The sequence below is a fragment of the Prionailurus bengalensis genome, chromosome D1 (assembly GCF_016509475.1).
Source record: "Prionailurus bengalensis isolate Pbe53 chromosome D1, Fcat_Pben_1.1_paternal_pri, whole genome shotgun sequence".
NCBI classification, from domain to species: Eukaryota; Metazoa; Chordata; class Mammalia; order Carnivora; family Felidae; genus Prionailurus; species Prionailurus bengalensis.
Window position 1 is genome coordinate 78,552,958 of NC_057346.1, and position 23,078 is coordinate 78,576,035.

Below are 23,078 nucleotides of genomic sequence, written 5' to 3' on the forward strand. Positions count from 1 at the left end.
AAAATCCCTCTAGAAATCTCCATGTCTGGTGTAAATTGCCCCTTGCCATAGTATATAAAACAAATTAAAAATTTAATTTTAATGAAAGAGGATCATAATGGCATGGTGAATTTCATGATGAAGGATCATGTCAACTGTTATGGGTTTTTTTCCCCAAATCTTTCAAAATTGAGATTCTGGGTTGCTCCATTTCTTTCTTTCCTTTTTTTTTTTAAAGCACTTTATTGCCTACAATTGGCAAAGAAAAAGCTGTACGTATTTAATGTATACAAGTTGATGAGTTTAGAGATAAGTATACATCTTTGAAGCCTTCCTGCAGTCTATGCCATAAATCTAACCATCACCCCCCCCCCCAAATTTTCATCCTGCCATCAGCAGCAGCAGCATCTGTGATAGAAATGGGTGGCTAAATTTCTCACCACACTATGACCATGTGAGCTGGTGAAAGCAGTAATTACTCACATTACAAAAAAATATTACTACTTTCACAAAGGAATTATCTAAGGATTAAGATAACCTTTGTGTTACAATGCTTGATTTGTACACATTGCTATTTTATTCACCTATTTAGGTGATGTGAAGTATTGCACACCTACACTGAAAACCAGAAATGTGTTGGGGTTATTCAGGGTGTTACTTTTGTTGTGTGCAGGATAAGGTAAAACAGTCGAATGCCAACTGGATAGATTGAACATTAAAATATAAATGTATAAACAGGGCGCCTGGGTGGCTCAGTCGATTAAGCATCTGACTTCCGCACAGGTCATGATCTCCGGTTTGTGAGTTCGAGCCCCACGTCGGGCTCTGTGCTGACAGCTCAGAGCCTGGAGCCTGCTACATATTCTGTGTCTTCCTCTCTCTCTCTGCCCTTCCCTTGCTTGTGCTCTGTCTGTCTGTCTCTCTCTCTCTCTCAAAAATAAATACAAACATTAAAAAAATAAAAAAAAATAAATATAAATGTATGCACATTTTATTTGCACACATTTGAAGACCTTTTTATTTTTATTTTTATTAAAAAAATTTTTTTTTCAACGTTTTTATTTATTTTTGGGACAGAGAGAGACAGAGCATGAACGGGGGAGGGGCAGAGAGAGAGGGAAACACAGAATCGGAAACAGGCTCCAGGCTCTGAGCCATCAGCCCAGAGCCTGACGCGGGGCTCAAACTCCCGGACCATGAGATCAAGTGACCTGGTTGAGGTCGAACGCTTAACCGACTGCGCCACCCAGGCGCCCCTTAATTTTTATTTTATAGAAGGTCAGTTGTGTTTTACAGTCAACAACCCAATAAACCCAAATCTCATTACCTAAGCCCTAAGTTGGAGCATATTAGTTAAAGGAAAAAAAAAGGAAAATTCATCTACGTGATCTAATTTTACTCCTAAATTTTTCTGTAGACGTATTAAAACCCATGTCTACATCTTTATTTTGTGCTTCCTCCTCTCCCCACTTCTCCACAGAGGATTACATACATTATTGAGTTAAGGCAGATTTAGCCAAAACAGGCAGTTTTGCTCTTAAAAGTCAATACATGAATTTGCACACACAGTAGATGAGTTGTGACTCTAACAAAGTCTCTAGTACAATCTTGTGAGTTTGTGTGCATTTAAAAAAATCACTGATAGATGATGCTTTTTAAAATATTTGATTGTGATCACTTACATCTTAAAATTATACAGATGTTATCTTAAAAGCATCAACATCACTTCAGATATGATTCTCAGGATGCTTCTGATTCTCTGCCATGTTCTTTTGCCTGGGAACACTCAGCTAAGCCCCATTGGAGCTGGGCTTCTCTGAGTTCTGAGATGGGAGAATGAGACCACTTATTTTTGTTCTCATGGGTAAAATTTCCTATTATTTTCAGCTAAATAGAGCTATCATCACTGGAGAGTGAAATCCCACTGTTAATATTTCAGAAACCAAGTCAGTTTCTGAGTGTAAAATATGCATGTTTTTCTTTTGAAAAGTAAAACACTCAGCAAAAACAGGTCAATAAACACTGAAAGATCTTTTTAATGACAATGCTTTGATATTCATTGCTGAAAAATGTTCCTATAAATTCACCCTCTTACAGACTGCAGAGTTAAGATTAGCTTTACGTTAAAAGTGAACTTTTTTTTATATTTTGGTTTGGGGCCATAATCAATAATTAATATCTTAGTGGAGCTTTTTATATTTTTATTTTTGAGTACTTCCTTAATTTTGAACACAATTTATGACCATTTGAAAGAAACATACTTGGTGAATATTTTCATTAGTCTCCTATTTCAATCTGTGGCCTAATTAAATGTTGCTTAAAGTAAATATACTCTTATACAAAATTTATTAATTAATGCATCCTAATTAAAGCACTTGACTCTGACTACTAAGACCATCACATGTGTTCATGTAGGTGAAATTTCCTTCCAAATGTAAATCTATCTTTAAATTACTTCAAAACAGAATAAAAATGGGCAAAACTGCAAGAACCTATAAACCTCTGTTAACTATAAACTTATTCATTTATCTCTAAACTTACCTGCCCTAAAAAGGGGGAGTTTTTTAAATGTCTCCCCCTGACTGTAGTGAAATAGGCCCCGGATGTCTTTTGTTTGAAAATTCTAGTCTAGTTAATAGTTTGAATGAATTCTCTCATTCAGGGCTCAGTTTGGAAGCTAAACCATGTCATCTAGACTAATCTCAAAAATTGTGTCATGTGCCAGAAAAATAAAAACACCATTCCTAGAACCTCTTGATAAAATCCTTAACCAGAAGAGCCTTCTCCTAGCCCTTTGCATTGTTTTTTCAATGAGACAAAACCAAATTCATTGCCCTTTCATTACTCACTCTAGTCTTCTATAACTGGAGTATACAGAAGATTTTTGTGCCTTCAACCTTCTTTCTGTCTTTAGTTTGACCCTTATTCAGTGGGAAAGCAACAAACTCTCTTTTCCAAAACCCTAAAACCTTATAGCCAAAAAAGAATGCAAAAGAGTATAGATTTGTGAAAGCCTCACAAAGTAGAAATGTGAAGTGGTATAGAATTAATCATGGAAACCAGAAAGGAGCAGCCTTTTGGAGAGTAGAAAAAAAAAAAGACCTATTTGGTGACTAAGTTGGCTTGCAGGTGCGGGCCCCCAGCCCCAGGGGAATGTCATGATTTACAGCCTGTTGACATCTCCAGACAGACAGGAAGCCAATGAACGGTATTTAAGTGTGCATTTTGGGACTAGCTGACTCTACCTTAGGCAGCTTGAAGTATTTAAAAGCCAATATAAGCAGAGATTTGGAGCTTAGTGTTGATTTTCTATGTTCAGTGGCAGAGCTAATTTTCAACATTCCCAGATAAAGAAAAGCCTCCAGGGCAAGGTTTTCTGCATAAGACTTTGTTACCAACTTCATTCAAACTAAGTCTACTTTGTATCAGATATGGTGAAGGCTGTTGTTACTCTAGTAAATTTTTTATTATTTTTCTTTGAAAAAAAGAGAGAGAGAGAGGGAGGGAGGGAGGAAAGGAAAAAAGGGAAAAGAGGAAGGGAGGAAGAAAGGAAGAAAGAGAGAAAGAGAAAGAAATGAAAGAAAAGAAAGAAAGAAAGAAAGAAAGAAAGAAAGAAAGAAAGAAAGAAAGAAAGAAAGAAAGAAATTATGCAGCCTATTCCTGAAAGGTGGCCTGATTCCACCAACAATTACAAATGAAATCATATTTTCCAATTGGCTTAATTTGTACTTTGAAATATGATGCTTTTACTTATGACTGACTTTTAATTGGCTGCGAATTCTAGTGTGTTAAATTCCTCTAGCTTCACTGCCCAGTTTGTGTTATTCTCTTAAGAACATTAAAACATAACACAATTTTATGCCTTGATGGACTAAGAATTCAGAGAAATCCAGGGAGATTAAAAAGGGTGAGGTAGTAGCAAAGCTGAATTTGTAACTTGCTGTGTGACACTCCAGCACTGAGATATTTTCTGCTGTTGAAACTGGTATAAAGAAAGCCTGTAATAAGTTCTTTTGTAAAGGATACAAACAATAGTAATAATATAAACAGTAGTGATAATACTACTTTACATCTTAGTATTCAGGCTGTTACATTATTTCATCTGGTGGTGTAATATATTTTTCAAAAGCTTTGCCCAAAGTACCTTAGTGCTGCAGTTTCCTAGTGGTACAACCTTTGATATGTCAATTACCAACACATTTTCAGAGGCTATGCCATGTATTAGACCCTGTACCGAGCATATAATGGATACTCCTTTAAAATTCCTTCTAACATTATTAAAACGCAGGAGTCAGAATTTCCATTTTCCATTGAACTTAAAAGGAGCCTCAGAAATAATGTACGTCAAGATGCCCAAATGTGCTGGATACATTAAAGATGGTCAGCAGTAGTTGTTTTTCCAGCATTCTCCCTCCCTCCCTGCACTGTTCCATAGGACCTCTAGGGCAGGCCATTTTCATTTCTACTTTCCTGATAGAAAACAGACTTCCAGAGGTTAAGTGACTTGCTAAATTTAAAGAATAGGTCAATGGCACAGTTAACTCAAGTCTACCTCAGGGAAAAATGATACGCAAATCTCCACGTGAGTGTTGTTGGTACTTGTCAACAGTAATGAGATGCTGGGTTGGGTTCAGTGTAATTAATGAAGTAGCAGAAAGGAAAAACAAAAGATGTATTTGGGTTGGTTTTGGACGGGGTTTTAAATCTGGAAAAACTTTTGGTAAATCATTTCTATGCACTTACTATTGACATGTTTTATTACAATGATAGGCAATTAAAGATCCAGAATAATGAAACCACATTCATATTTGGAACCCCAATCATTGTTATATGACACTATGAGGTTTTTATTTTCCATTCACATAGTAGCCATTGAGTACCTGCTGTGTGCCAAGATCTATGCCAGCTCCTGGGGATGCTGTGAATCAGACTGTGGGCTCCACTCTTACAGATTTGCAGACTAGTGCATGCTGTCCTTATGTCCCATGAACTGAATAATATATGTAAAACATTAAAAATGCAGTAAATGGTGCCTAGGTCTTTTAGCTAATGATTTATGTAACTAAAAATTACTATGTTCATTAGAGACATTTCCCCAAACGGCTATTGTTCGGTTGGGTTGTGGCAGCTTAAACTGTTTTGTACTAAATTCCAGGTTTTCAGCTTTCAAAGAGACTCTGACACATCATACATCCTCAGCCTCTAAATTCTGAAAAAAATCAGAAATTGAAATAAGAGTGTTGCAAATGGAACATCAAATAGCACCTTTATTACTGATAAGATCCATGTTGACAGGCATGCTCAGCATCTTTAACTGACCTCCAGAAGTTGGCCAGTTTAACTACCTAATTACAAAGATGAGTCATGGTGGAGTTTTCTTTAAAAAATTTTTTTTTAATGTTTATTTATTTTTGAGAGAGAGACAGAGTGTGAGTGGGGGAGGAGCAGAGAGATAGGGAGACACAGAATCCGAAGCAGGCTCCAGGCTCCGAGCTGTCAGCACAGAGCCCGACATGGGGTTTGAACTCATGAATCTCAAGATCATGACCTGAGCTGAAGTCGGACACTTACCGACTGAGCCACCCAAGTGCCCCAAGGTGGAGTTTTCCAATGGGGCCTTTTTGAAGGCAGCCTCTTCCCTAGAAGAAGGGGGAACTGAGTCAAGCATGCTCAGTTGATTCTTAGATCTTACAATTTGATAAATTCCTTCATCTCGATGGAGAAGAGTGAGTAATGAAAGAGAGAGGCCAGGAATTAAACTAACTGAACACCCTCAACAGAACAAAACATCAAGAGTGGAGAAATTGCTTCCTTTACAAGTATGTACTGAACACATGTGATGATGTTAGTTTAAGTAACAAGCTGTTAGAACAGGACAATAATCTAAGCTTTTGGATTTAATTATCTTTTTAATATACTATTCATACTAAAGTAGTAGACATACCTTCTACATAGTCTTTCTATATAGATTATTTACTTTGTAGGTTATTAGTAACCAATTTTTTAATATTTCCAAGGGACTTTTTCCTCTTCTTTCTTTCTTTTTTTCTCTCCTTTTTTCCCCCTCTCCTTTCCTCTCCATGTAATCACCTGATTAAAATCCCAGAGAAAAAGAGGCTCAGCCCTGCACTCAAAAAATTTGGATTTTCTTGTCTTGCTCCTAGCTAGTTCTATACCCTGTCTGGATTGTTATTCTGTAAAAATGTAAGAGTATAACTAGATGATCCCAAAGGTCCTTCACAACTCCCAAATTCTGGAATTATCTTTGGTCTTCTCCACCTAAATAAACTGATATACATCTAAGAAACCAAACCAATTTTAAATTTAGCCTAAGAAAAATATAATTATGGGAGATAAGAATGCTGATAACAACTACATCTCTGTTTTCCTTGAACTCCTATGGCACTGATAATTTATAACACAGAATTTTTAATATATTATTATTCTAAATTGCTACTCTATTTCCTCCCTATTCATTTTCTTTCACCATACCCCTATATATGCCTTCATTATGTTGTTTTTTAATTTTTTTGCTTATTTATTTATTTTGAGAGACAGCATAAGTGAGGGAGGGGCAGGGAGAGAGGGAGACAGAGAATCCCAAGCAGGCTCCACACTGTTAGCACAGAGCCTGATACAGGGCTCCATCCCACGCCTGTGAGATCATGACCTGAGCCAAAACCAAGAGTCAGACGCTTAGCTGACTGAGCCCCCCAGGTGCCCCTGTTTTTTAAATTTTATTAAATATTACTTTGTTTTATTTTTGAGAGAGAGAGAGCCAGAGAGCCAGAGAGAGACAGAGCATGAGCGGGGGAGGGGCAGAGAGAGGGAGACACAGAATGTGAAGCAGGCTCCAGGCTCTGAGCTGTCAGCACAGAGCCCGATACTGGGCTCGAACTCATGAACCAAGAGATTATGACCTGAGCCGAAGTCAGACGCTTAACCAAATGAGCCACCCAAGTGCTCCTCCTTGTGTTGTTTTTAAGAGTATCACATATGACACAGTATAACCCATAGTACATTGTTCTGGGCTCATAGGAGTTGTACAATTAGCAGCGAATAAGGATGTTTACCTTGGGGATTGCTATTTTTGTCTTTAACAAGTTTGTGTTCAAAATAGAAATTCAGTTATAACAATCTCAAAGCTAGTAAATCTAAAAGCTGAAGGCTAAACTTTACATGCTAATTCATGTTATTGCCTCAATATATTACATGGGGTATTTTTATTCTTAATATGTCAGATGTCTGTTAGTGTGTGTGTATACATATCTAAACATAAGTGTGTATGTGTGTGTATCTTTATTTACAGACCTATATCTTCAAAACACTCATCTATAGATACATATATCTAAATCAGATATATGTGTTTTTTCCTGCTTTAAAGGATGCCAATTTAAGAACTTACCATTTCAATGCCAGAGACAGTTAGTTTTAAAGTCAGCAATTTGGTCCTATGCATGCAGTTCATGATCAAACGTAACGTATGGCAAGTCTATCTTTATAAGTTATGCATGTGTATTGATCTGGTGTCTTTTAAAAGGTATGGTGTGGAACCTCCTGGTTTGATAAAATTGGAAAAAGAGATTGAACAAGAAGAAACACTTTCTGCCCCTTCTCCTTCACCTTCTCCTTCATCAAAGTCTTCTGGAAAAAAGAGTACGGGGAACTTACTGGATGATGCAGTAAGTAGAATTGGTTGGACTTCTTACCAGCACTTTGTCTTTTTTGAACTTCAGAACTCATTCTGTATAATTTCTTATCAGTCTAACCTTTGAAATTCATTTTGAAATCCTATGAAAAAGTTTGTAGTCCTACAACAGTTGAAGTAGCTAATCTGTGATTCAAAACGGAGCCAGTCATTTGCAATAAAGTATCACTTAAATCTACTGAGCAGTATCTAAAATTTTAGGCTAATTAAGTTGGCTTCCTAAAAGTTACCTTTACAAACAGTTCAACCTTGATAGTTTTGGTTCACGGTTCTTCATTTCACAGATAAGGAGCCTGAGGCGTGAGATCTTGAGGTTTGTTAAAGAAGAGAACACAAATATACCACAGGGAACATAATGGCCCTTTGGTGCCTGCCTGCTAAGGGTCAGGATCCATCATTGTTTTTCAAGTGCTGTTGTTATCAGAGGATGCGTTTCTTGTTGAAGAAGCTGAAACTTTGGGGTTGAATCATCTGCTGAGGGGAGAGGAGCTTAGATCCCAACCCGGTTTTGTGAACTGTCTGGGGTCCCCACCCTTCTACTTAGCAAAGTCCCAGAGTCACAGTCTTTGGCAGATTAGGGAATAGTTTCATTATACCCTCATAATCACACAAAACAGATTCTGGGAGTAACAGCAAACTGGATGAATTAAAATGCTCTGGCTACTTCTGTTGTCTGTTAAAAGTAGCTTTTGGTTATAGGAAGCGTGTTTGATGATGTGCAAGTATTCATCTCCCAGCACATCTAATTTGAGTGCAAATCTAAAAAGTACTGATGCAACTTTTCAAAAAACTGGTTACCTTAGGGATGTGAGACTGAAGTATGTCTCCGACATGGGCAAAGTCCTTAGAAACTAGCAACAACCATAACACCAGTTATGTGGGCTAGGCAGGACTGCAAAGCAGTGCTGGCCCATAGCTTGGTTTCCTTCTCTAGGGTCTGAGCTGCAAAGAGCTGGGAAAATGGCTGACTGACACTATAGGCTGCAGACACATTGCCTCATCTTTTGCTTTTCCCCATGTGACACAATGGCCTATATTGCAGATTCAGATAAGCAGAAGTGCAACAGTTTGACAGATTGAGAATTTCCATTTCTAAGGGCAACAAGCTTCACCTTAGCTTGTCAGGGTATCTTAGCCAATACCAATTTAATTGAGTTTTCTTTTGTTCAATCCACTCAGGAATTAAAGACTAAGCAGGGCATGTTAATACAATGCCATCTAAAAGGATTTTATAACCACAGGACTGTTTTTAGGTTTGGTCACATGCCTTGCTTGCTTCTCATAATTATCATTTTTATTAGAAATAAAGGAAATTAAATAAAATATTGTATTAATAGTAGATAATGGTGTGTTATTTATAAAATGATGAGAACATTTTTTTTTCCTTTCCTAGCTATACTTCTTGGATTCAACTTATTTTAGAATAAGATGTTCCTTTAGTCTTTCTTATAAAGTGTTTCTCTGGGGCTATTGCACTTGATTTTTTTTTCCCTTTTTGTCTTAGCTGTGACCTCTGTTGACTTTCTCCAGTGCGTTATATGTAGAGTTCTGGCCAAGTCAATGCTTAGACTTTTAATGAGTAAATTTCTGAACCAAATGAATTTTTTTTTTAGTTCTCAAATTATGAGACCACTTTCTGGTGTTTGATACTGTTTTCTGTTCTTATAATTTTCTCCCCTGATCATTATTGCTACCAGAATGATTAGCAAAAAATGCAACTCAGACTTGATTAAAATTATATAGGGGTTCCCTGTGACATTCCAAGGTAATGCCCAAACTCATTTATATGCTACGTGAGCCTTCCATGTTCTGGCCCATTTTGTCTTTCCTTGAATTTTTATCCTCTGGACTTATTCTTGCATTCTGATATATCCATTGTAAGCATGTCTGCTAATCCCAAATTTCTAAGGAAATTTTACATTCTGTGTTTTTCCTCACTTGCTTTCCTCACCAGAATTCTGCTTACTCACCCTTTGAATGTTCATTTAAGTACTCTTTCATCTTTTAAAATTCAGTTTGCACAGCCTCCTGTAAACTTTGTTGGCATCTCTTATCCCAGGCAAAATGGACAAATTAGTCCTTGATGCCCCCAAAGTTTTGTGTATATTTAATGAGGGATGTGCCTTATTGGGCATAAATGCCCATTCTTCTCTGGGTGTAATTCTCGTTCTCAGTGACAGGACCATATTTTATTCATCTCTATCACACTGGATAAATTAACAACGTAGGTAAAAAATCTTTAAAAAAGCTTCTGCGTTTTTTCTATTTATGAAGAAAAGCCATGTGTTCTGGGGATATGTGTACTACTCAACCGTGCTGTAGCTTTGCAGAGGGTGGAGACATTGCCACTTGAAGCCATTTACATGAACCTGGGAGAAGTAGCCAGAAAGGGTCCATTTTTTTCACCAGCTTGTCCAGTGTGTGATCATCCTCATCTTGCGTAGAGGAGAACAATGACAGGAGGGAGAAGGTGGTGCAATAAGTACGAAAGGGACTTTTGAAAAGTTTTGCCAATATTCCAGCTGAGCAGAATGAGATGGGCACTGTCTTTAAGATGGCCAGATTGTCACTCTGTGGTGGTTCTCTCTGCTCCAGGCTCTGCTCACTCCACTGCAAACAAAGAAGGGGATTTCAGAAGAGCTTTAAACACCCTTTAACATTTACCAAATGGAGTTTGGGAACATAACCATCTATTTAGTTAAGGGGTTTTAACTGAATGTAGGAAATGTGTAAAGTGGATATTTCTGTATTGTTGCCAGCTAGAATACTATGTTTTAAAAGTCTTTAAACCAGCCTTTCTCAAATAATGTTTAATCAAACACACTGCCAGATGCCCCATGGGGAAAACAATTCTATGGTTATGTTAGTTTGAGAAATGCAGCTTACTACAGTCCCTATCTGGAGTTTGGCAGTGCTCTTTGGCATGTCAAAGGCAGTAGTGAGTTCTATAATACGGTCTTGTTTAATCTGGAATTTTCCAAACTTATTTGGCCACAGGAGTCTCTTACAGTCTCCTTCATGCTACATTGGGGAAATTGCATTGAAATATTCACATTCTGCTTAAGTGATAGTTTCTCATTGGCGTATTTTATTTCAGGGACAGTGGAACAAAGACAAAAAATAATCTGAGATTCACTAATGGTTTAAATCCGAGCTTCATATGTCAAATAGATAGAGTTCCTATGGCAACTGCTTCACTGTATGTAAGGCATATATAGCCATTGGGGAGTTGAAAGTCATGAACTGCAGAATGCACTGTAGAATAAGGTATAAGATAGAAATTGCTTGCAAAGTCCCTGTGTTTATTTAATAATATTGGCTATTTTTACTCTGGAGAAGTTATTATTTTATGAAAAAAAAAGGAAAGGAAGGAGAAGAAAGACGGGGAGCAAAAGAAGAAAAAAGGGGGGAGAGGGAAGAGAAAAGAGTAAAGAAAAAGAAAGAGAAGCTGACCTGTGCTAAGATATCATATTCCAATGAACAGTTGCAGCAATAACTGCCAGTTTGAAACTTTCAATGTTTCCTCACATTTCTTTTGAGAAATTGTGGAAAATTGAAAAAAAAATTGGTGACCTTTATGCAGATAATCCGTGCCACCTTCTTTAATCAAGATATCATCAGAGAAACACAGTGGAGTCCATTCAGATGAATATATTCTCCAGATGTCCTGATAGAGGGAATCAGCTGTGATAAAACAGTGGGGTTAGGTTGAGTTCTCTGTTTGCCTTCCCTCATGGTGAGCGCATTCCCACACAATGAATTGAATACAGTTCTAAGAAACCATTCTTACTTTCTTCCTCTTCTCCATCAACTTCCTCAGTCTGGGGATGAGAGATAGTATAATTCTGAGTAATCAGGCTCCTCTTGAAATCCTATTTCAGCAGAAAATTGGCTGGGTTCCTGGCCAAAAACAGAACACCTGCCAGACTGACTTATCCCAAGGTAATATTAGAAGCACAGATGTCATCAGTAACTGTTGACTTAACAATATATTTCCACTACCCACAGTCTGGCCTTGTCTCTTCCATTTCTGCCTCCACCCCTCACACAACTACAAAAAAGCCCTTGGTTTTAAAAAAAACAAGCCCATTTTCAAAGCTAGGAAGGCATTGGAGAAGGGCAGGTCACTTGAGAAAATGTTCCTTGTGTTTTACTTCATTTCATCCCAATAGTTTCTTTGTTTTGTATAAGAACATTTCAAGGCGGAAATACTTTCCATATATAATTGTGATTGTATTGTCTTAGCAGAGGAACCACTTGGACACCAGTCTACTGTTTTGTCCAGTTACTATGTGGCAGTGAAGCTGTGCCAAGTATGGCTCTCCTAGAGTTTGGGCCATGTGTTTTTACAATGCTTACTGCCTGATTTTCTTCTGGATGGCCAAAGTCCTTCTCCCTCCCTCCCTTCTTTTCATCTCTCCCTTCTTTCCTTCCTTCCTTTCTTACGGAAGCCCTTATTGGGGTGAAAAGTTATGGTATAAATTAGTAGTGGTATAAATTCAACATAATTTATATATAGTTGTACTATGTATACATCTTTATTTTAAACACATTTTAAGAAACATGTATAGAAAGAGATACACATAGAGGGACTCTGAAAACAGCCTACATTCATTGACACCTCCATACCCCAGAATGTGGTTCCTCATTATGGAAGGGAATAACACTTGTATTACCCAATTTTTGTACTTCTTGTTCGATAATTTCCATCTTGTTCAAGAATATCCCGTCAAAAAAATCCCTAGAGGCAGAATTCTTTTAATACTGGGGTGGGTGGGTGTATATAGCTGTGAGCCAAGTTTTATACAGTACAAAAAATTCATAACTCAAAGACATGGGCCCAATCACTAACTTAATGATTGTTAGGTAGCTTCCTCATTTTTCAGTGAAAACCATTTCTACTATTCTTTGAATCCAGTCTTGATTTATTGCATTAATTTCCCCCTGTGTCCTATATAGGTACATGTCTTATTTACCATTCATTTATTATTCAATATGCATTTATTGAACACATAGTCCATTAAGGCATCATGCTTTATTTCAAGAAGTTAAAACTGTAATGAGATATTATCTTAACCCAATGTAACTCACAATCAAGCAAAGAGACATTAAGGTTAACCAATAACTGAGACACAATTTGCTATGGTAAAAATAAGTACCAAGAGTTATAGGTTTGTATGTTGGTAAAATCAGGGAGTCTGGAGGGGGCTGATGAAAACATACATCCTGAGGTTGATATTCTTTCCCTCAGCAATAGTCTTAATTCTTTATAGGTCTTCGCTGAGGCATATTGTATAGTTCTTAAGGTAAGTTTTGCTTCAGGATGCCTCCACCCTTTCTAGTTTTCCCTCTAGTGTCTTATGCTTCCATTCTTTCTAAAACCTCTCTTATTCTAGGGAAACCAAGCTGTTTGAGTCCTTCACACCAACGTGCACATGTGTTCGTGTGTCACTCTTCCCGTGGTTTTTACCTAGTGGAAGGCTGATTAAAGTCAGACATTGAGTTGAGGGACTATTTGAGTTTCTTTAATGAAAAAACTCCTGGGGCACGTCTGTGGCTCAGTCGGTTAGGTGTCTGACTCTTGGTTTTGGCTCAGGTCATGATCTCATAGTTCTTGAGTTCAACCCTTGCATTGGGCTCTGTACTGTCAATGCAGAGCCTGCTTGGGATTTTCTCTCTCTCCCTCTCTCTCTGACCCTCCCTTGCTTGTACTCTTTCTCTCTCAAAATAAATAAATGTAAAATGACAAAGCTCCAGGAACCATATCTTTGTGGTAGAAAGAATTTGGGTGAGGGGAGCCTGAGTGAATTCCTTTAGGATCTAAATTTGTTCTATCTAGCTTCTCAAATGCAGGCGGCACATGACAGCCTTTCTTTTCTTTCTTCCATGGTGACCTTGGCTCAAAACACAGGAAATTATTGTTCTGGTTTGTTTGTTTGGTTGGTTAGTTGGAGAGAGGACAGTTATGAGATATAGCATGGCATCTTCCCAGTCAAGGAAAACATAAGTATAAACTTGTTCCTAAAATCTTGGACTATCCAGGGGCACCTGCGTGGCTCAGTTGGTTAAGCATCCGGCTTTGGCTCAGGTGATGATCTCACAGTTCGTGAGTTCGAGCCCCGCATTGGCCTCTGTGCAGACAGCTCAGAGCCTGAAGCCTGCTTCACATTGTGTGTCTTCCTCTCTCTCTGCCCCTCCCCTGCTCATGCTCTGTCTGTCTCTCTCTCTCAAAAATAAACATTAAAAAAAATTTTTTTAAATCATGGACTATCCATTATCGTCTAAGAGCCACAACTGTTTATAAGTGTTGTGTGCATATCACTTAGATTATGTATTTTTTAAAGAGTAGCGAGATAGAGAAAATAGAGATGGACTCCAATATTCAGACATGAATTCTATAACATGTAAATTGTAAGATACTGCCACACAAATAGGTTTTGGTAGGTGAGGTTTACTGAGATGGAGTGAATTTCTGGGTGACTCTGGGTGAAATAGAGACAACTTCCTAAAGGAAATCTTAGAGTTCAAAACAATATGAAACAATGGGTTCATTTTTAAAAAATAATAATTTAATTCTCATTTATTTTTAAAATGGTAAAATTAATATCATCACAATTATAGTAAGGAAATTTTACTCTGTTAGCATACATTCTGTTCTAGCTTTCAATCTGTTTATCTTGGCAACCAGATGTACACTATCTTTTTAATTCTCCCCAGTGAGAACCTTACTCATTATTCCTCCACTGCCAAGGGATTTGCTCATCATTATCCTCCAGCATCATTATTATTGTCATCATCCAACTTATGCCTTAGTGCAGTTATTTGGCCTTCAGAAAATGCCTTCAGGGCCTGACTTTTACACAGTTAGGGTGTAATGTGATATTTCTGTGCTCATATCATGTCCATAGTTTAATATAGAACAAATTTGAAAACATTAATGGTCCAGGGCCTTTGAACCCATGGAACAAATCAATCTAAATGGAACCTGATTAAGGAAAATGAACTTGCTTGCTTTTCTCTTTCAGGTGAAGCGAATTTCTGAAGATCCTCCTTGCAAATGCCCAAACAAATTCTGTGTGGAGAGGCTCTCCCAAGGAAGATACCGAGTGGGAGAAAAGATCCTCTTCATTAGGGTAAAGTTTTACTTTTTACTTGGTATCTTGTCCTTTATGAGAATATTCAGGGCTGGAGTTGGTGGTTATAGGGGAAATATGACCTGTAACTAAGCAAGAACTTCCCTTATGGTGTTTACAGTTGGATTGGAAGATACCAGGTATGAACATGTTTTTAAATGTATTATACATAATTACTACTGAGGGCTAAATAAATAGAACTATCTTTCTCTTTTTACATAGATACAAACACACACACCAAACAAATCATAGAGATCGAGTAGAATGAGAAAAAGAAAAATCAAATTCCTTTTCTGTTTACACATTTAGTTTCAAAGGAACTAACCCCCACCACCACCACTATCCACCGACCTCCACCTCCCATCCCCATGGGAAACAGAAATAGTGTTCTGTCCTAGTTTTCCATATTCCAAGTTTAGAACATGATCATCCTATTGGTTCTGGTAACTTTCAAATGATTTGAACATGATTTGGGTTCAGAAGTTTGGGTAATGAATATTACCCAAGCGAGAATATTACCAGAGCGAGAAGAATGAAAGCTCATTCCAATGGCATGGTTAAATAGTGACCGCCATTTCTCACTTAGTGTTCTGGGTTAGAATAAAGAAACGTGGATGTGTGCCAATGAATGTTCTGGTGGTCTCTGTCCGTTTTACAATCATTTACAATCATTAATGTCCATTTTACTAATGAAAATTCTGACTAAATACCACAAGAGGTTTTAGGCTGTTACTAGGGGCTCAAAGTAACATTTCATGCCTTTCATTTGATCTGTTTTGTCAATAATCAAAATCATTTAATCTCAAAATAAGTTTGTGACTTTTCCTAAGACCAAGATTCTTCTTTTCAAAAACAAGAAGACGAAAATATAGTACTGACCTATACCTAGAAATCTGCAATTCATAAGTATTTTTCTACCATATTTTTTAGTCATTTCCTAAAGAACAGAGGTTATGATTCAGAGGAACTGTATTCTCTCATATGAATAAGTTGAAGTATCTTGCTTGTTATTCTGTTTTGTAGAGCAGAATGAATGTGTACATCAAGTACCATCAATGAAAATGCCTAACAATACTCAAAGTCAGTGATGACCCAGTAGTAATTTTGTCACTGTAAAGTTTTCTTAATTTCAACTTTTGACTGAAAAGTATTCACGTGAGAATTTTTAAGGCTCTACAGCATATAATTAGAAGAAAAGTTTAATCATAATTCGTCCTCAAAAATGATGTCAATCATTTTGTATTTTAATTTTAGAGCCATGTTATTGATTTTTTAAAAAACTTCCAGCTAATAATTGCTATTTTGCTTTGTAATGGCAATGAAAAAAATATAATGATATGTGACCATTAGAGGTTTGAGAACAAATCTGCAAGAATGTCCTCGCCCAGATAGATAGTTGCCTTAGTAATTGCTTATTGTTCTCTAATTCCTTATTACAAAGATTACATACATGTTTATTTTTGCCAAGCTGCCTTCCTTTGCTTTAGTACATTAAAAAATAAGGATTTAGCAAATGTGTTTACATTTGACTAGGTTGATCTTTCTCAATTGAAACTCATGCTTCTTGAGAACATTAGGCCTTAGTGCCTGGAATCAAAACATAGGGCTTCATTTATTTAGAAATGTTAACAAACACATGATCAGTAAATTAGATGCTTTTCCCTATAATGTAACCCAATATCTTTAGGCAAAAATATATATCACATATGTCTATTTCTGTCTGGTCTTCCATATTGAGTCAGTGGTCTGAGAATTTAATACCCACGTTTATAAATAACCTGAATTTATATCATATTGGACAGATAAGGTATTTTTTGATGCTCTGTTTTTGTGTTCAGAAAATGGTTTCCTTTCAAGTGAAATCTTTTCATGGCTTGTTTCTAGAGGTATTGAGATTTGCTTTACTGAAAACAGTTGCCTCCAAGTCCTGAGTGATAGTGTTTGAATTTAATGTCAGTTAACAAAGCAGAACATATCGCACACATTCAGTTTCATGCTTTTGATGTTCCAAGCGCACTAAGAGGGTTAACTGGGATATGGTCATTCCCTGACTGGCCCCGCAAGTTAGGGCATTACTCAGCTATGACAAGTGCTGTAGAACAGTGTTATAATGACCCGTAGTCCTCCCCTTTCTCTGTTTGCAACGTCCACAGGTAATTTATACTGTTTTTTTTTTTTTTACAACAGGCTTCACTTTAAAATTGGTCCATTTTTTTTTCAAATCCTTTTAAAAGGAAACTTACTATCATTGCATACATTGGAAACTAAAACTGTTTGCCAAAAAAGGAAATTATATTAATACGTATTCGTTGAAATTCTTATCCCTCAGCTTGCTAGGAGTCTATTCTCCACCCCACCCCCACCATGGAGTAAATTGATTTTAAAAACACCCCTCTCCTTGTCTCTGCTTTCCCTTTACCTCCCATTCTGTTGCGTCTAGGAGCTGAAATTTCACATGAAGTCTATATCCACCTTTCATTATATGCTGTCTCCCTATTTCTTCTTCTACACTGAATTCACAAGCTAAAAAAGTCTCATTGATGTGTATGCACTTTGGCTAATACTTTTTGATTTGTGGCGCAGACCATATTTAATTGATTGTCATTTTACACTCACTTATTGTAAGGAGCTGACAGTTACTACTCAAAATGCCTAGGGTATTGGTTTTCAAATGATCAATTGGTTGTTGCTGCTAACATCTTAACTTTAAGTTGCTCTGAACACCAGGATTAAGTACTAAGTGCCTAGAGTCAAAATCTCAAACACACTAGGGGGGATTGCCTCCCTGTCCCTGAATTGCAGTTCTGTGGTTTTTATTTTTGCACTTTTAACATGGGCATATTTTAAACTTTGCCGTATCTCTTTTGAGGCTGCAAGGTATGGTCATATTTACTACATTATAAGTCAATACATTTATGCATATTATTATGTAACATGTACAAACGGTGAAATATACATGGTATATTATCATTTATCCCCTAGTGTTCTGTCCATCCTGAGAACAGCAGTATTTTCATATGGCCATAGTGAACTTGTCCATCCAAAGGGCAATTTAGAGTCATTTAGGTCTGTTAAGACTGTTGACTTAGCATCTACTTAAAGGTAATACAATTGCCAAAACACAGACTTTCTACCCCTTAGAAAGTCATAAATACAAGATTCTCTGAATAAGTCTGTACCTTGTACATTTACTCTTGATCTACGCTTCTCAACATAAGCCAGAGTTAACAAGTTCATTGCTAACTGATTTCAAGGTTTGTTGACAACACCCAATCACCTTACCTATGTATGGTTTTATGATTATTATGTATATGAACGCAACTTCTCCTTATACATTCAAAAAGATATAATAAAAAAAAAATCAGAATGAAAAATACAAGAATGTTTGCAGATTAGAGAGAAAGAGCCCAGAAGACATTTTTGGCAGATGTTGTCTTTGCTAAGCATATGTCTTATCTGTGAGTTTCTAGAAAGCAAGGTATGAATAACTACTTTGCATATCTGGCTGTGCATGTGTACTTATGTACACACATCTGTATGCTTATGTGGGCATGTTTGTTTATACACATATATATCTTCATTTAAGGTTGAGAGACTAATGTCTACCCAAATATAAAGAATGTCTGAGATTTTTGACTGTGTCTTTTAGGCAAGCATGCAAGTAGTCCCCTAACAAAGTCACGATGCTCTTGTTTCTAAATGTAAAAACAATTTCTTGAAGCCAGATTTTTGCCTTACATCTTCCAGTGGGTGACATTGTTTTTGAACTATCTGGTGGACAAGCAAGCTAAGTGCTTTCTTTCCTCCGAGGTATTTCAGTTATGTTTCACTGACTTGAAATTGGACAATGATGCCAAAAAGCTCCTTGTTGACTTCTGTGGTGGCACATGTTTGGATGTTACCATTTGGCCATGCTATGTATCTCTGGAATATAAATACATGGATCTGAGGCCTAAAGTTGTGATTTTGAGGATGAGAAACATGCGCATTTTCCAGTGTTTTCGTTCATTCAGTTACTTGGTTTCTACACAGGCTTCCAGTATCAAGAAGTCAGGCGCCAATATAAATCTGTATAAGCTTGTAGGAAGGGTTTTCCGAAATATTTCTTAGATGCCATGAAAATGTACTATTCAATTTGTCAGTCCCAATTCAATGATGATAATATTCTATATAAATGATAGTAACTTTTAAAGTGATCTCCCTGCGGGGTGCATGGTTGACTCAGTCAGTAGAGCATGCAACTCTTGATCTTGGAGTCATGAGTTCAAGCCCCATGTTGAGCATAGAGCTTGTTTTTTTAAAAAAAAAGAAAGACTACACTAAAAAAAAAAAAAAAAAAAAAAAAAAAAAAAAAAAAAAAAAAAAAAAAGCGATGTTCCAGATAAGCAGCATTGGCATCATCTAGAAAGTTGGTGGAATCGCAAATTCTTGGGCCTCACCTGGGGTGGCAGCTAGCCATCTGTTTGAACAAGCCCTCCGGGTAATTCTGATGTGTGCTGAAACTTGAAACCTCTAATCTAAAGGAAAGAAACCACTACGTGAAGGAAGAGATTTGTTGTACAACAACACAATTAGAAATAATTTGCATGTCTGATGATGGAAAAATATAACCATTCAGATACTAGAAATGATCATTTTGGAAACTTTTGTGTATCGTTGTGGGGAAATACTGAAGATACAATGTTAAGTAGAAAAAAATCCAGATTTTGAAACCGTACTCACATATAAAATATCTTTCTGAAATACTTATATAAATATTTCTATATTATATACATAATATAGAAATTATATATAATTCTGATTAAGACTTGAAGAGAAGAGAAATAATTCAAAAGTTTTTAATTGTTGAGGGCATAGAATTATGAGTGAGCTTCTTTGTTGTTGTTCTGCATTTATTTCCGATGATGACATTAAAAATATGAACTCTTTAGAAGAAGAAAAATCAGCAACCTGATACCGTTGCAAATTTGAGAATAACTAAAGAGACTTGTAAAAGGCATCAGGTTAATTAGCTGACTGCTCATTTTTCTGGTCACTGGCTAAGCTTTCCATCTTCTGAAAAAGGGTACAGAGGTTTATTGGAATCGTGGTGTTATTTAGATGAGGGAGGACTTCACATTTTGCTGTATACTTGCAGCATATTGTTTCCTTGGATGAAACTCTCACCTTTTATTCACTTCCTTTACTATTTTATATCTTCATTTGGAAAACCGGCTCAGATTGTTTTGGGTTAGCACTAGCAAACATGCAAACATCTGAATAATGTCCCTTCTCGTTGCAGATGCCATCAGTGAGCCATACACTCAGTTTTCTCCCTCTTAGTCATTAAAGCTTTAATCATTTGATACCCCTTTCCTTTTAAGGCTCAACTTTCAGTGACATGCAAATGGTCCAACATGATAAACTGATCTCTGCCAATGCATGAAATAGGCGTAAATGGCTCTAATGAGTAGAACATCCCTGGGGTAAGATCTTTACACCACATAGTTGCTCTAATGTCCTGGTTGTAGGAATCTCTGGCAAAAAATACAAGCCAGCGGAATCACGGAATCATGTGTTGTGAAGTAGTTGACTTTTTTTGTGTGTGCTACTTGATTTGAGCACTAATATGCTGAATAGTCTTTTACTTAATTACACTTTGTCACTACTCTTAACATCGTACTTTAGCATTGTTCAAAGAGTGTTCCAAGGAAAAACAGCTCCAGAAGATGTTCAAAGATATTATTTGTAAAGAACAGTTATCACGCTAAAGAGTTTAAACAGGACTCCTTTTATTGAACTGACTCTATTGGCCTCTGTCTGCTCACATGGTATATCTCATTTCAACCTCTCCTCCTGATGGAACATACTGTTGCCATTCTTACTTTACAGATGAGGAAACGGAAACATGGAGGTTGAATAACTTCTCAGACTGATAAGCTCATGAGAGATAAAAGTGGCATTCACAGGCCTAACTCCCAAATTTACACTCTTTACCACAAAGCAATACTAATTTTTTTTTTATCTGAGATTATCTGGGATTTCTCCAAGGGTTGAATATACTCATATGATCTATTAATTCCTACAGTGAGATGTACTATTTAACATTTTCTAAAATGTATCCCACCATGGAAGGTTTATCTCTCCAGCCCTTCCCCTCCCACCCCGCCCCCCGCATTCCCCCCCCACCCCCCCCTCCACTCCCAGCATCGCATCATCCTGGGATAGGAGGTCATGAAAACATACTTCGGGGAAGACATTGTCAACTGAAGCAAATTAAGAAAAATAATTTGTAACATAGAATTCTATTGAAATGAAAGTTTTCTACCATTTGCCAGAGTTGCAACCCATATATATTGAAGTACTGCTAAGAAATACTGAATTTATGCTCATTTTTACTTTCAAGTTCCATTTGGAAATTATGACATAAAGAATGACTGGAAAATCTTTAAAGGAAAGAGGGCTAAAATGTAACAAGTATCATTTATAGCAGCCATTTCAGCAGGTGCCTTGTATATATTGCCTCACTAGATTCTCTCCATCTCACAGCTGGTTTTGAAATTGCTTTTATCTTTTTGTTACAGATGAAAATACAAAGTCTTAAGGAGTTTAAGGTCTCAAGTAGGTAGTATGATAAACAATTTGAAGTCCCAGCTCCCAAACACATAATACTACACTCCTCTCAAAGCTGTCTCCCTAGGGCATGTCCATCAAATACAAGTATGCTATTCCACAAGGCTGGTCCTCTAAAAAGGACCTGCAGCTTTTTATAATATATTTAAGGCTCAACCACATAGTAGTGTATTCCTTATATCATCTTTACTTTAAAAATATTTGGATTGAAAAGGTCATTACAGTTGCATAATCAGTAGTGCCTACTGTATAGAAAGGGATATAATGTGTTTGACTGTATTATGATAGTGATAAAAATTATAATAATATTTATTAGGATTAGGTGTTTACTTGTATGCCAGATGCTGTTCTAAATGCTTTATATAGCCTATCTTGTTGATTAGGCAAAACAAAGTAGAACTCTATGTATTACAAATTATATTTTCTGCACTGTGATCTTTTTTATAGAAGTCAGAATTTAATTCTTCTGTATTGCCAGTAGGGTGTTGTTGAATCTTCTTGCTAATTGTAGATATTTTTAAAGTAGATTAATATCATTTCAAGACATTTTTATACCAGACCTTCATAGCTGGGTAAAATCGTATGAGGTTCCATGCTAACACTCTAATGGGTCAAGGTATTTTTCCCCTACATTTTAAGAAATGGGACTGCTTAAGGAGCCTAAAGAAAAGACAATGAATAATTTAATTGGAAGTCAGCAAAGGAATTTGAAATCTTAGGGGGTTACCTTCTTAATACTACTTTTGAATTAAATCATCTCAGATCAATGGAAAGGTCAAACACCTTGTTATTGATTCTTTGTAATTTCTTATTTACCATAAAAATTCTTCAGGTTTATACCTGTGTGATAAAGATCAATTCACTGTAACAAACCAAGCAAGAGAGGCACAAGAGCTCTGTTACTATAGCAACCCAACCTGGCAGTATCTTCTGGGACTAGCTCTAAGGGAAGGTCCAATGATAGCGAGGGATATTAGTTTCTTTTCTGCTCTTATGACACATATTGATTTACTGTGAGTAAAAAGTAGCATGGTTCCAATTGCATACCTTTCCTGGTAATGAAAAATGGGCTGTTGTGTAAAAATGCAAAGGAGTTTTAAACAACTGGCAGGGAAAATAAAACTTTCATTTATCTTAGTGGAAACATTGCACAAACAGCCATTACTCAGCAGCTGAATGTTAAAAATTCATGTTTTGAGTAACACGAATATAAACCCTTCATCTCATTTAGCAATTTATGGGAGCAGTGGTTATGATTTCAAAACTATCTAATGGCTTATATTCACTTCTATGAAAAAATATGGCCATTTTTGCCTCTGATAGATGTAAAATCTCAGGCAGCATTCATAGTGCTCTAATCCATGGTGAGAGAAACATGGCTGTTATTAGAACGTGAATGTTTTAAAATTGGATCCCTTTCTTTGCCCAACTGCCTCAAAACTGAATGCTAATTCAGAAAAAGCAAGCAACGGCATTAAAAATGTATCCAAACACTTTAATTTCAGATTTTAAATTATTTTTTATAATAGTTTTGCTCCATTAAAAACACTTTCATTTGTTTGTAACTTATTCATGTTCAGTGAGGCTGGGCTAATAACATGGATATAATTTACAATTTGGTAATACATCTCTCAAAGGACTTTGCA

At 36.6% G+C, this 23,078-nt stretch overlaps 1 protein-coding gene across 2 annotated transcripts in view; it reads left to right on the top strand.

The window, feature by feature from the left end:
- Positions 1–23,078, top strand: part of GAS2 (growth arrest specific 2) — a 131,209-nt gene that overhangs the window by 66,691 nt on the left and 41,440 nt on the right. For both annotated transcript variants that reach the window (XM_043580826.1, XM_043580827.1), the window contains exons 6-7: positions 7,520–7,661; positions 14,713–14,820. In XM_043580826.1, coding sequence (XP_043436761.1) covers positions 7,520–7,661; positions 14,713–14,820 — 250 coding nt within the window. The remainder of the gene's footprint in view (positions 1–7,519; positions 7,662–14,712; positions 14,821–23,078) is intronic.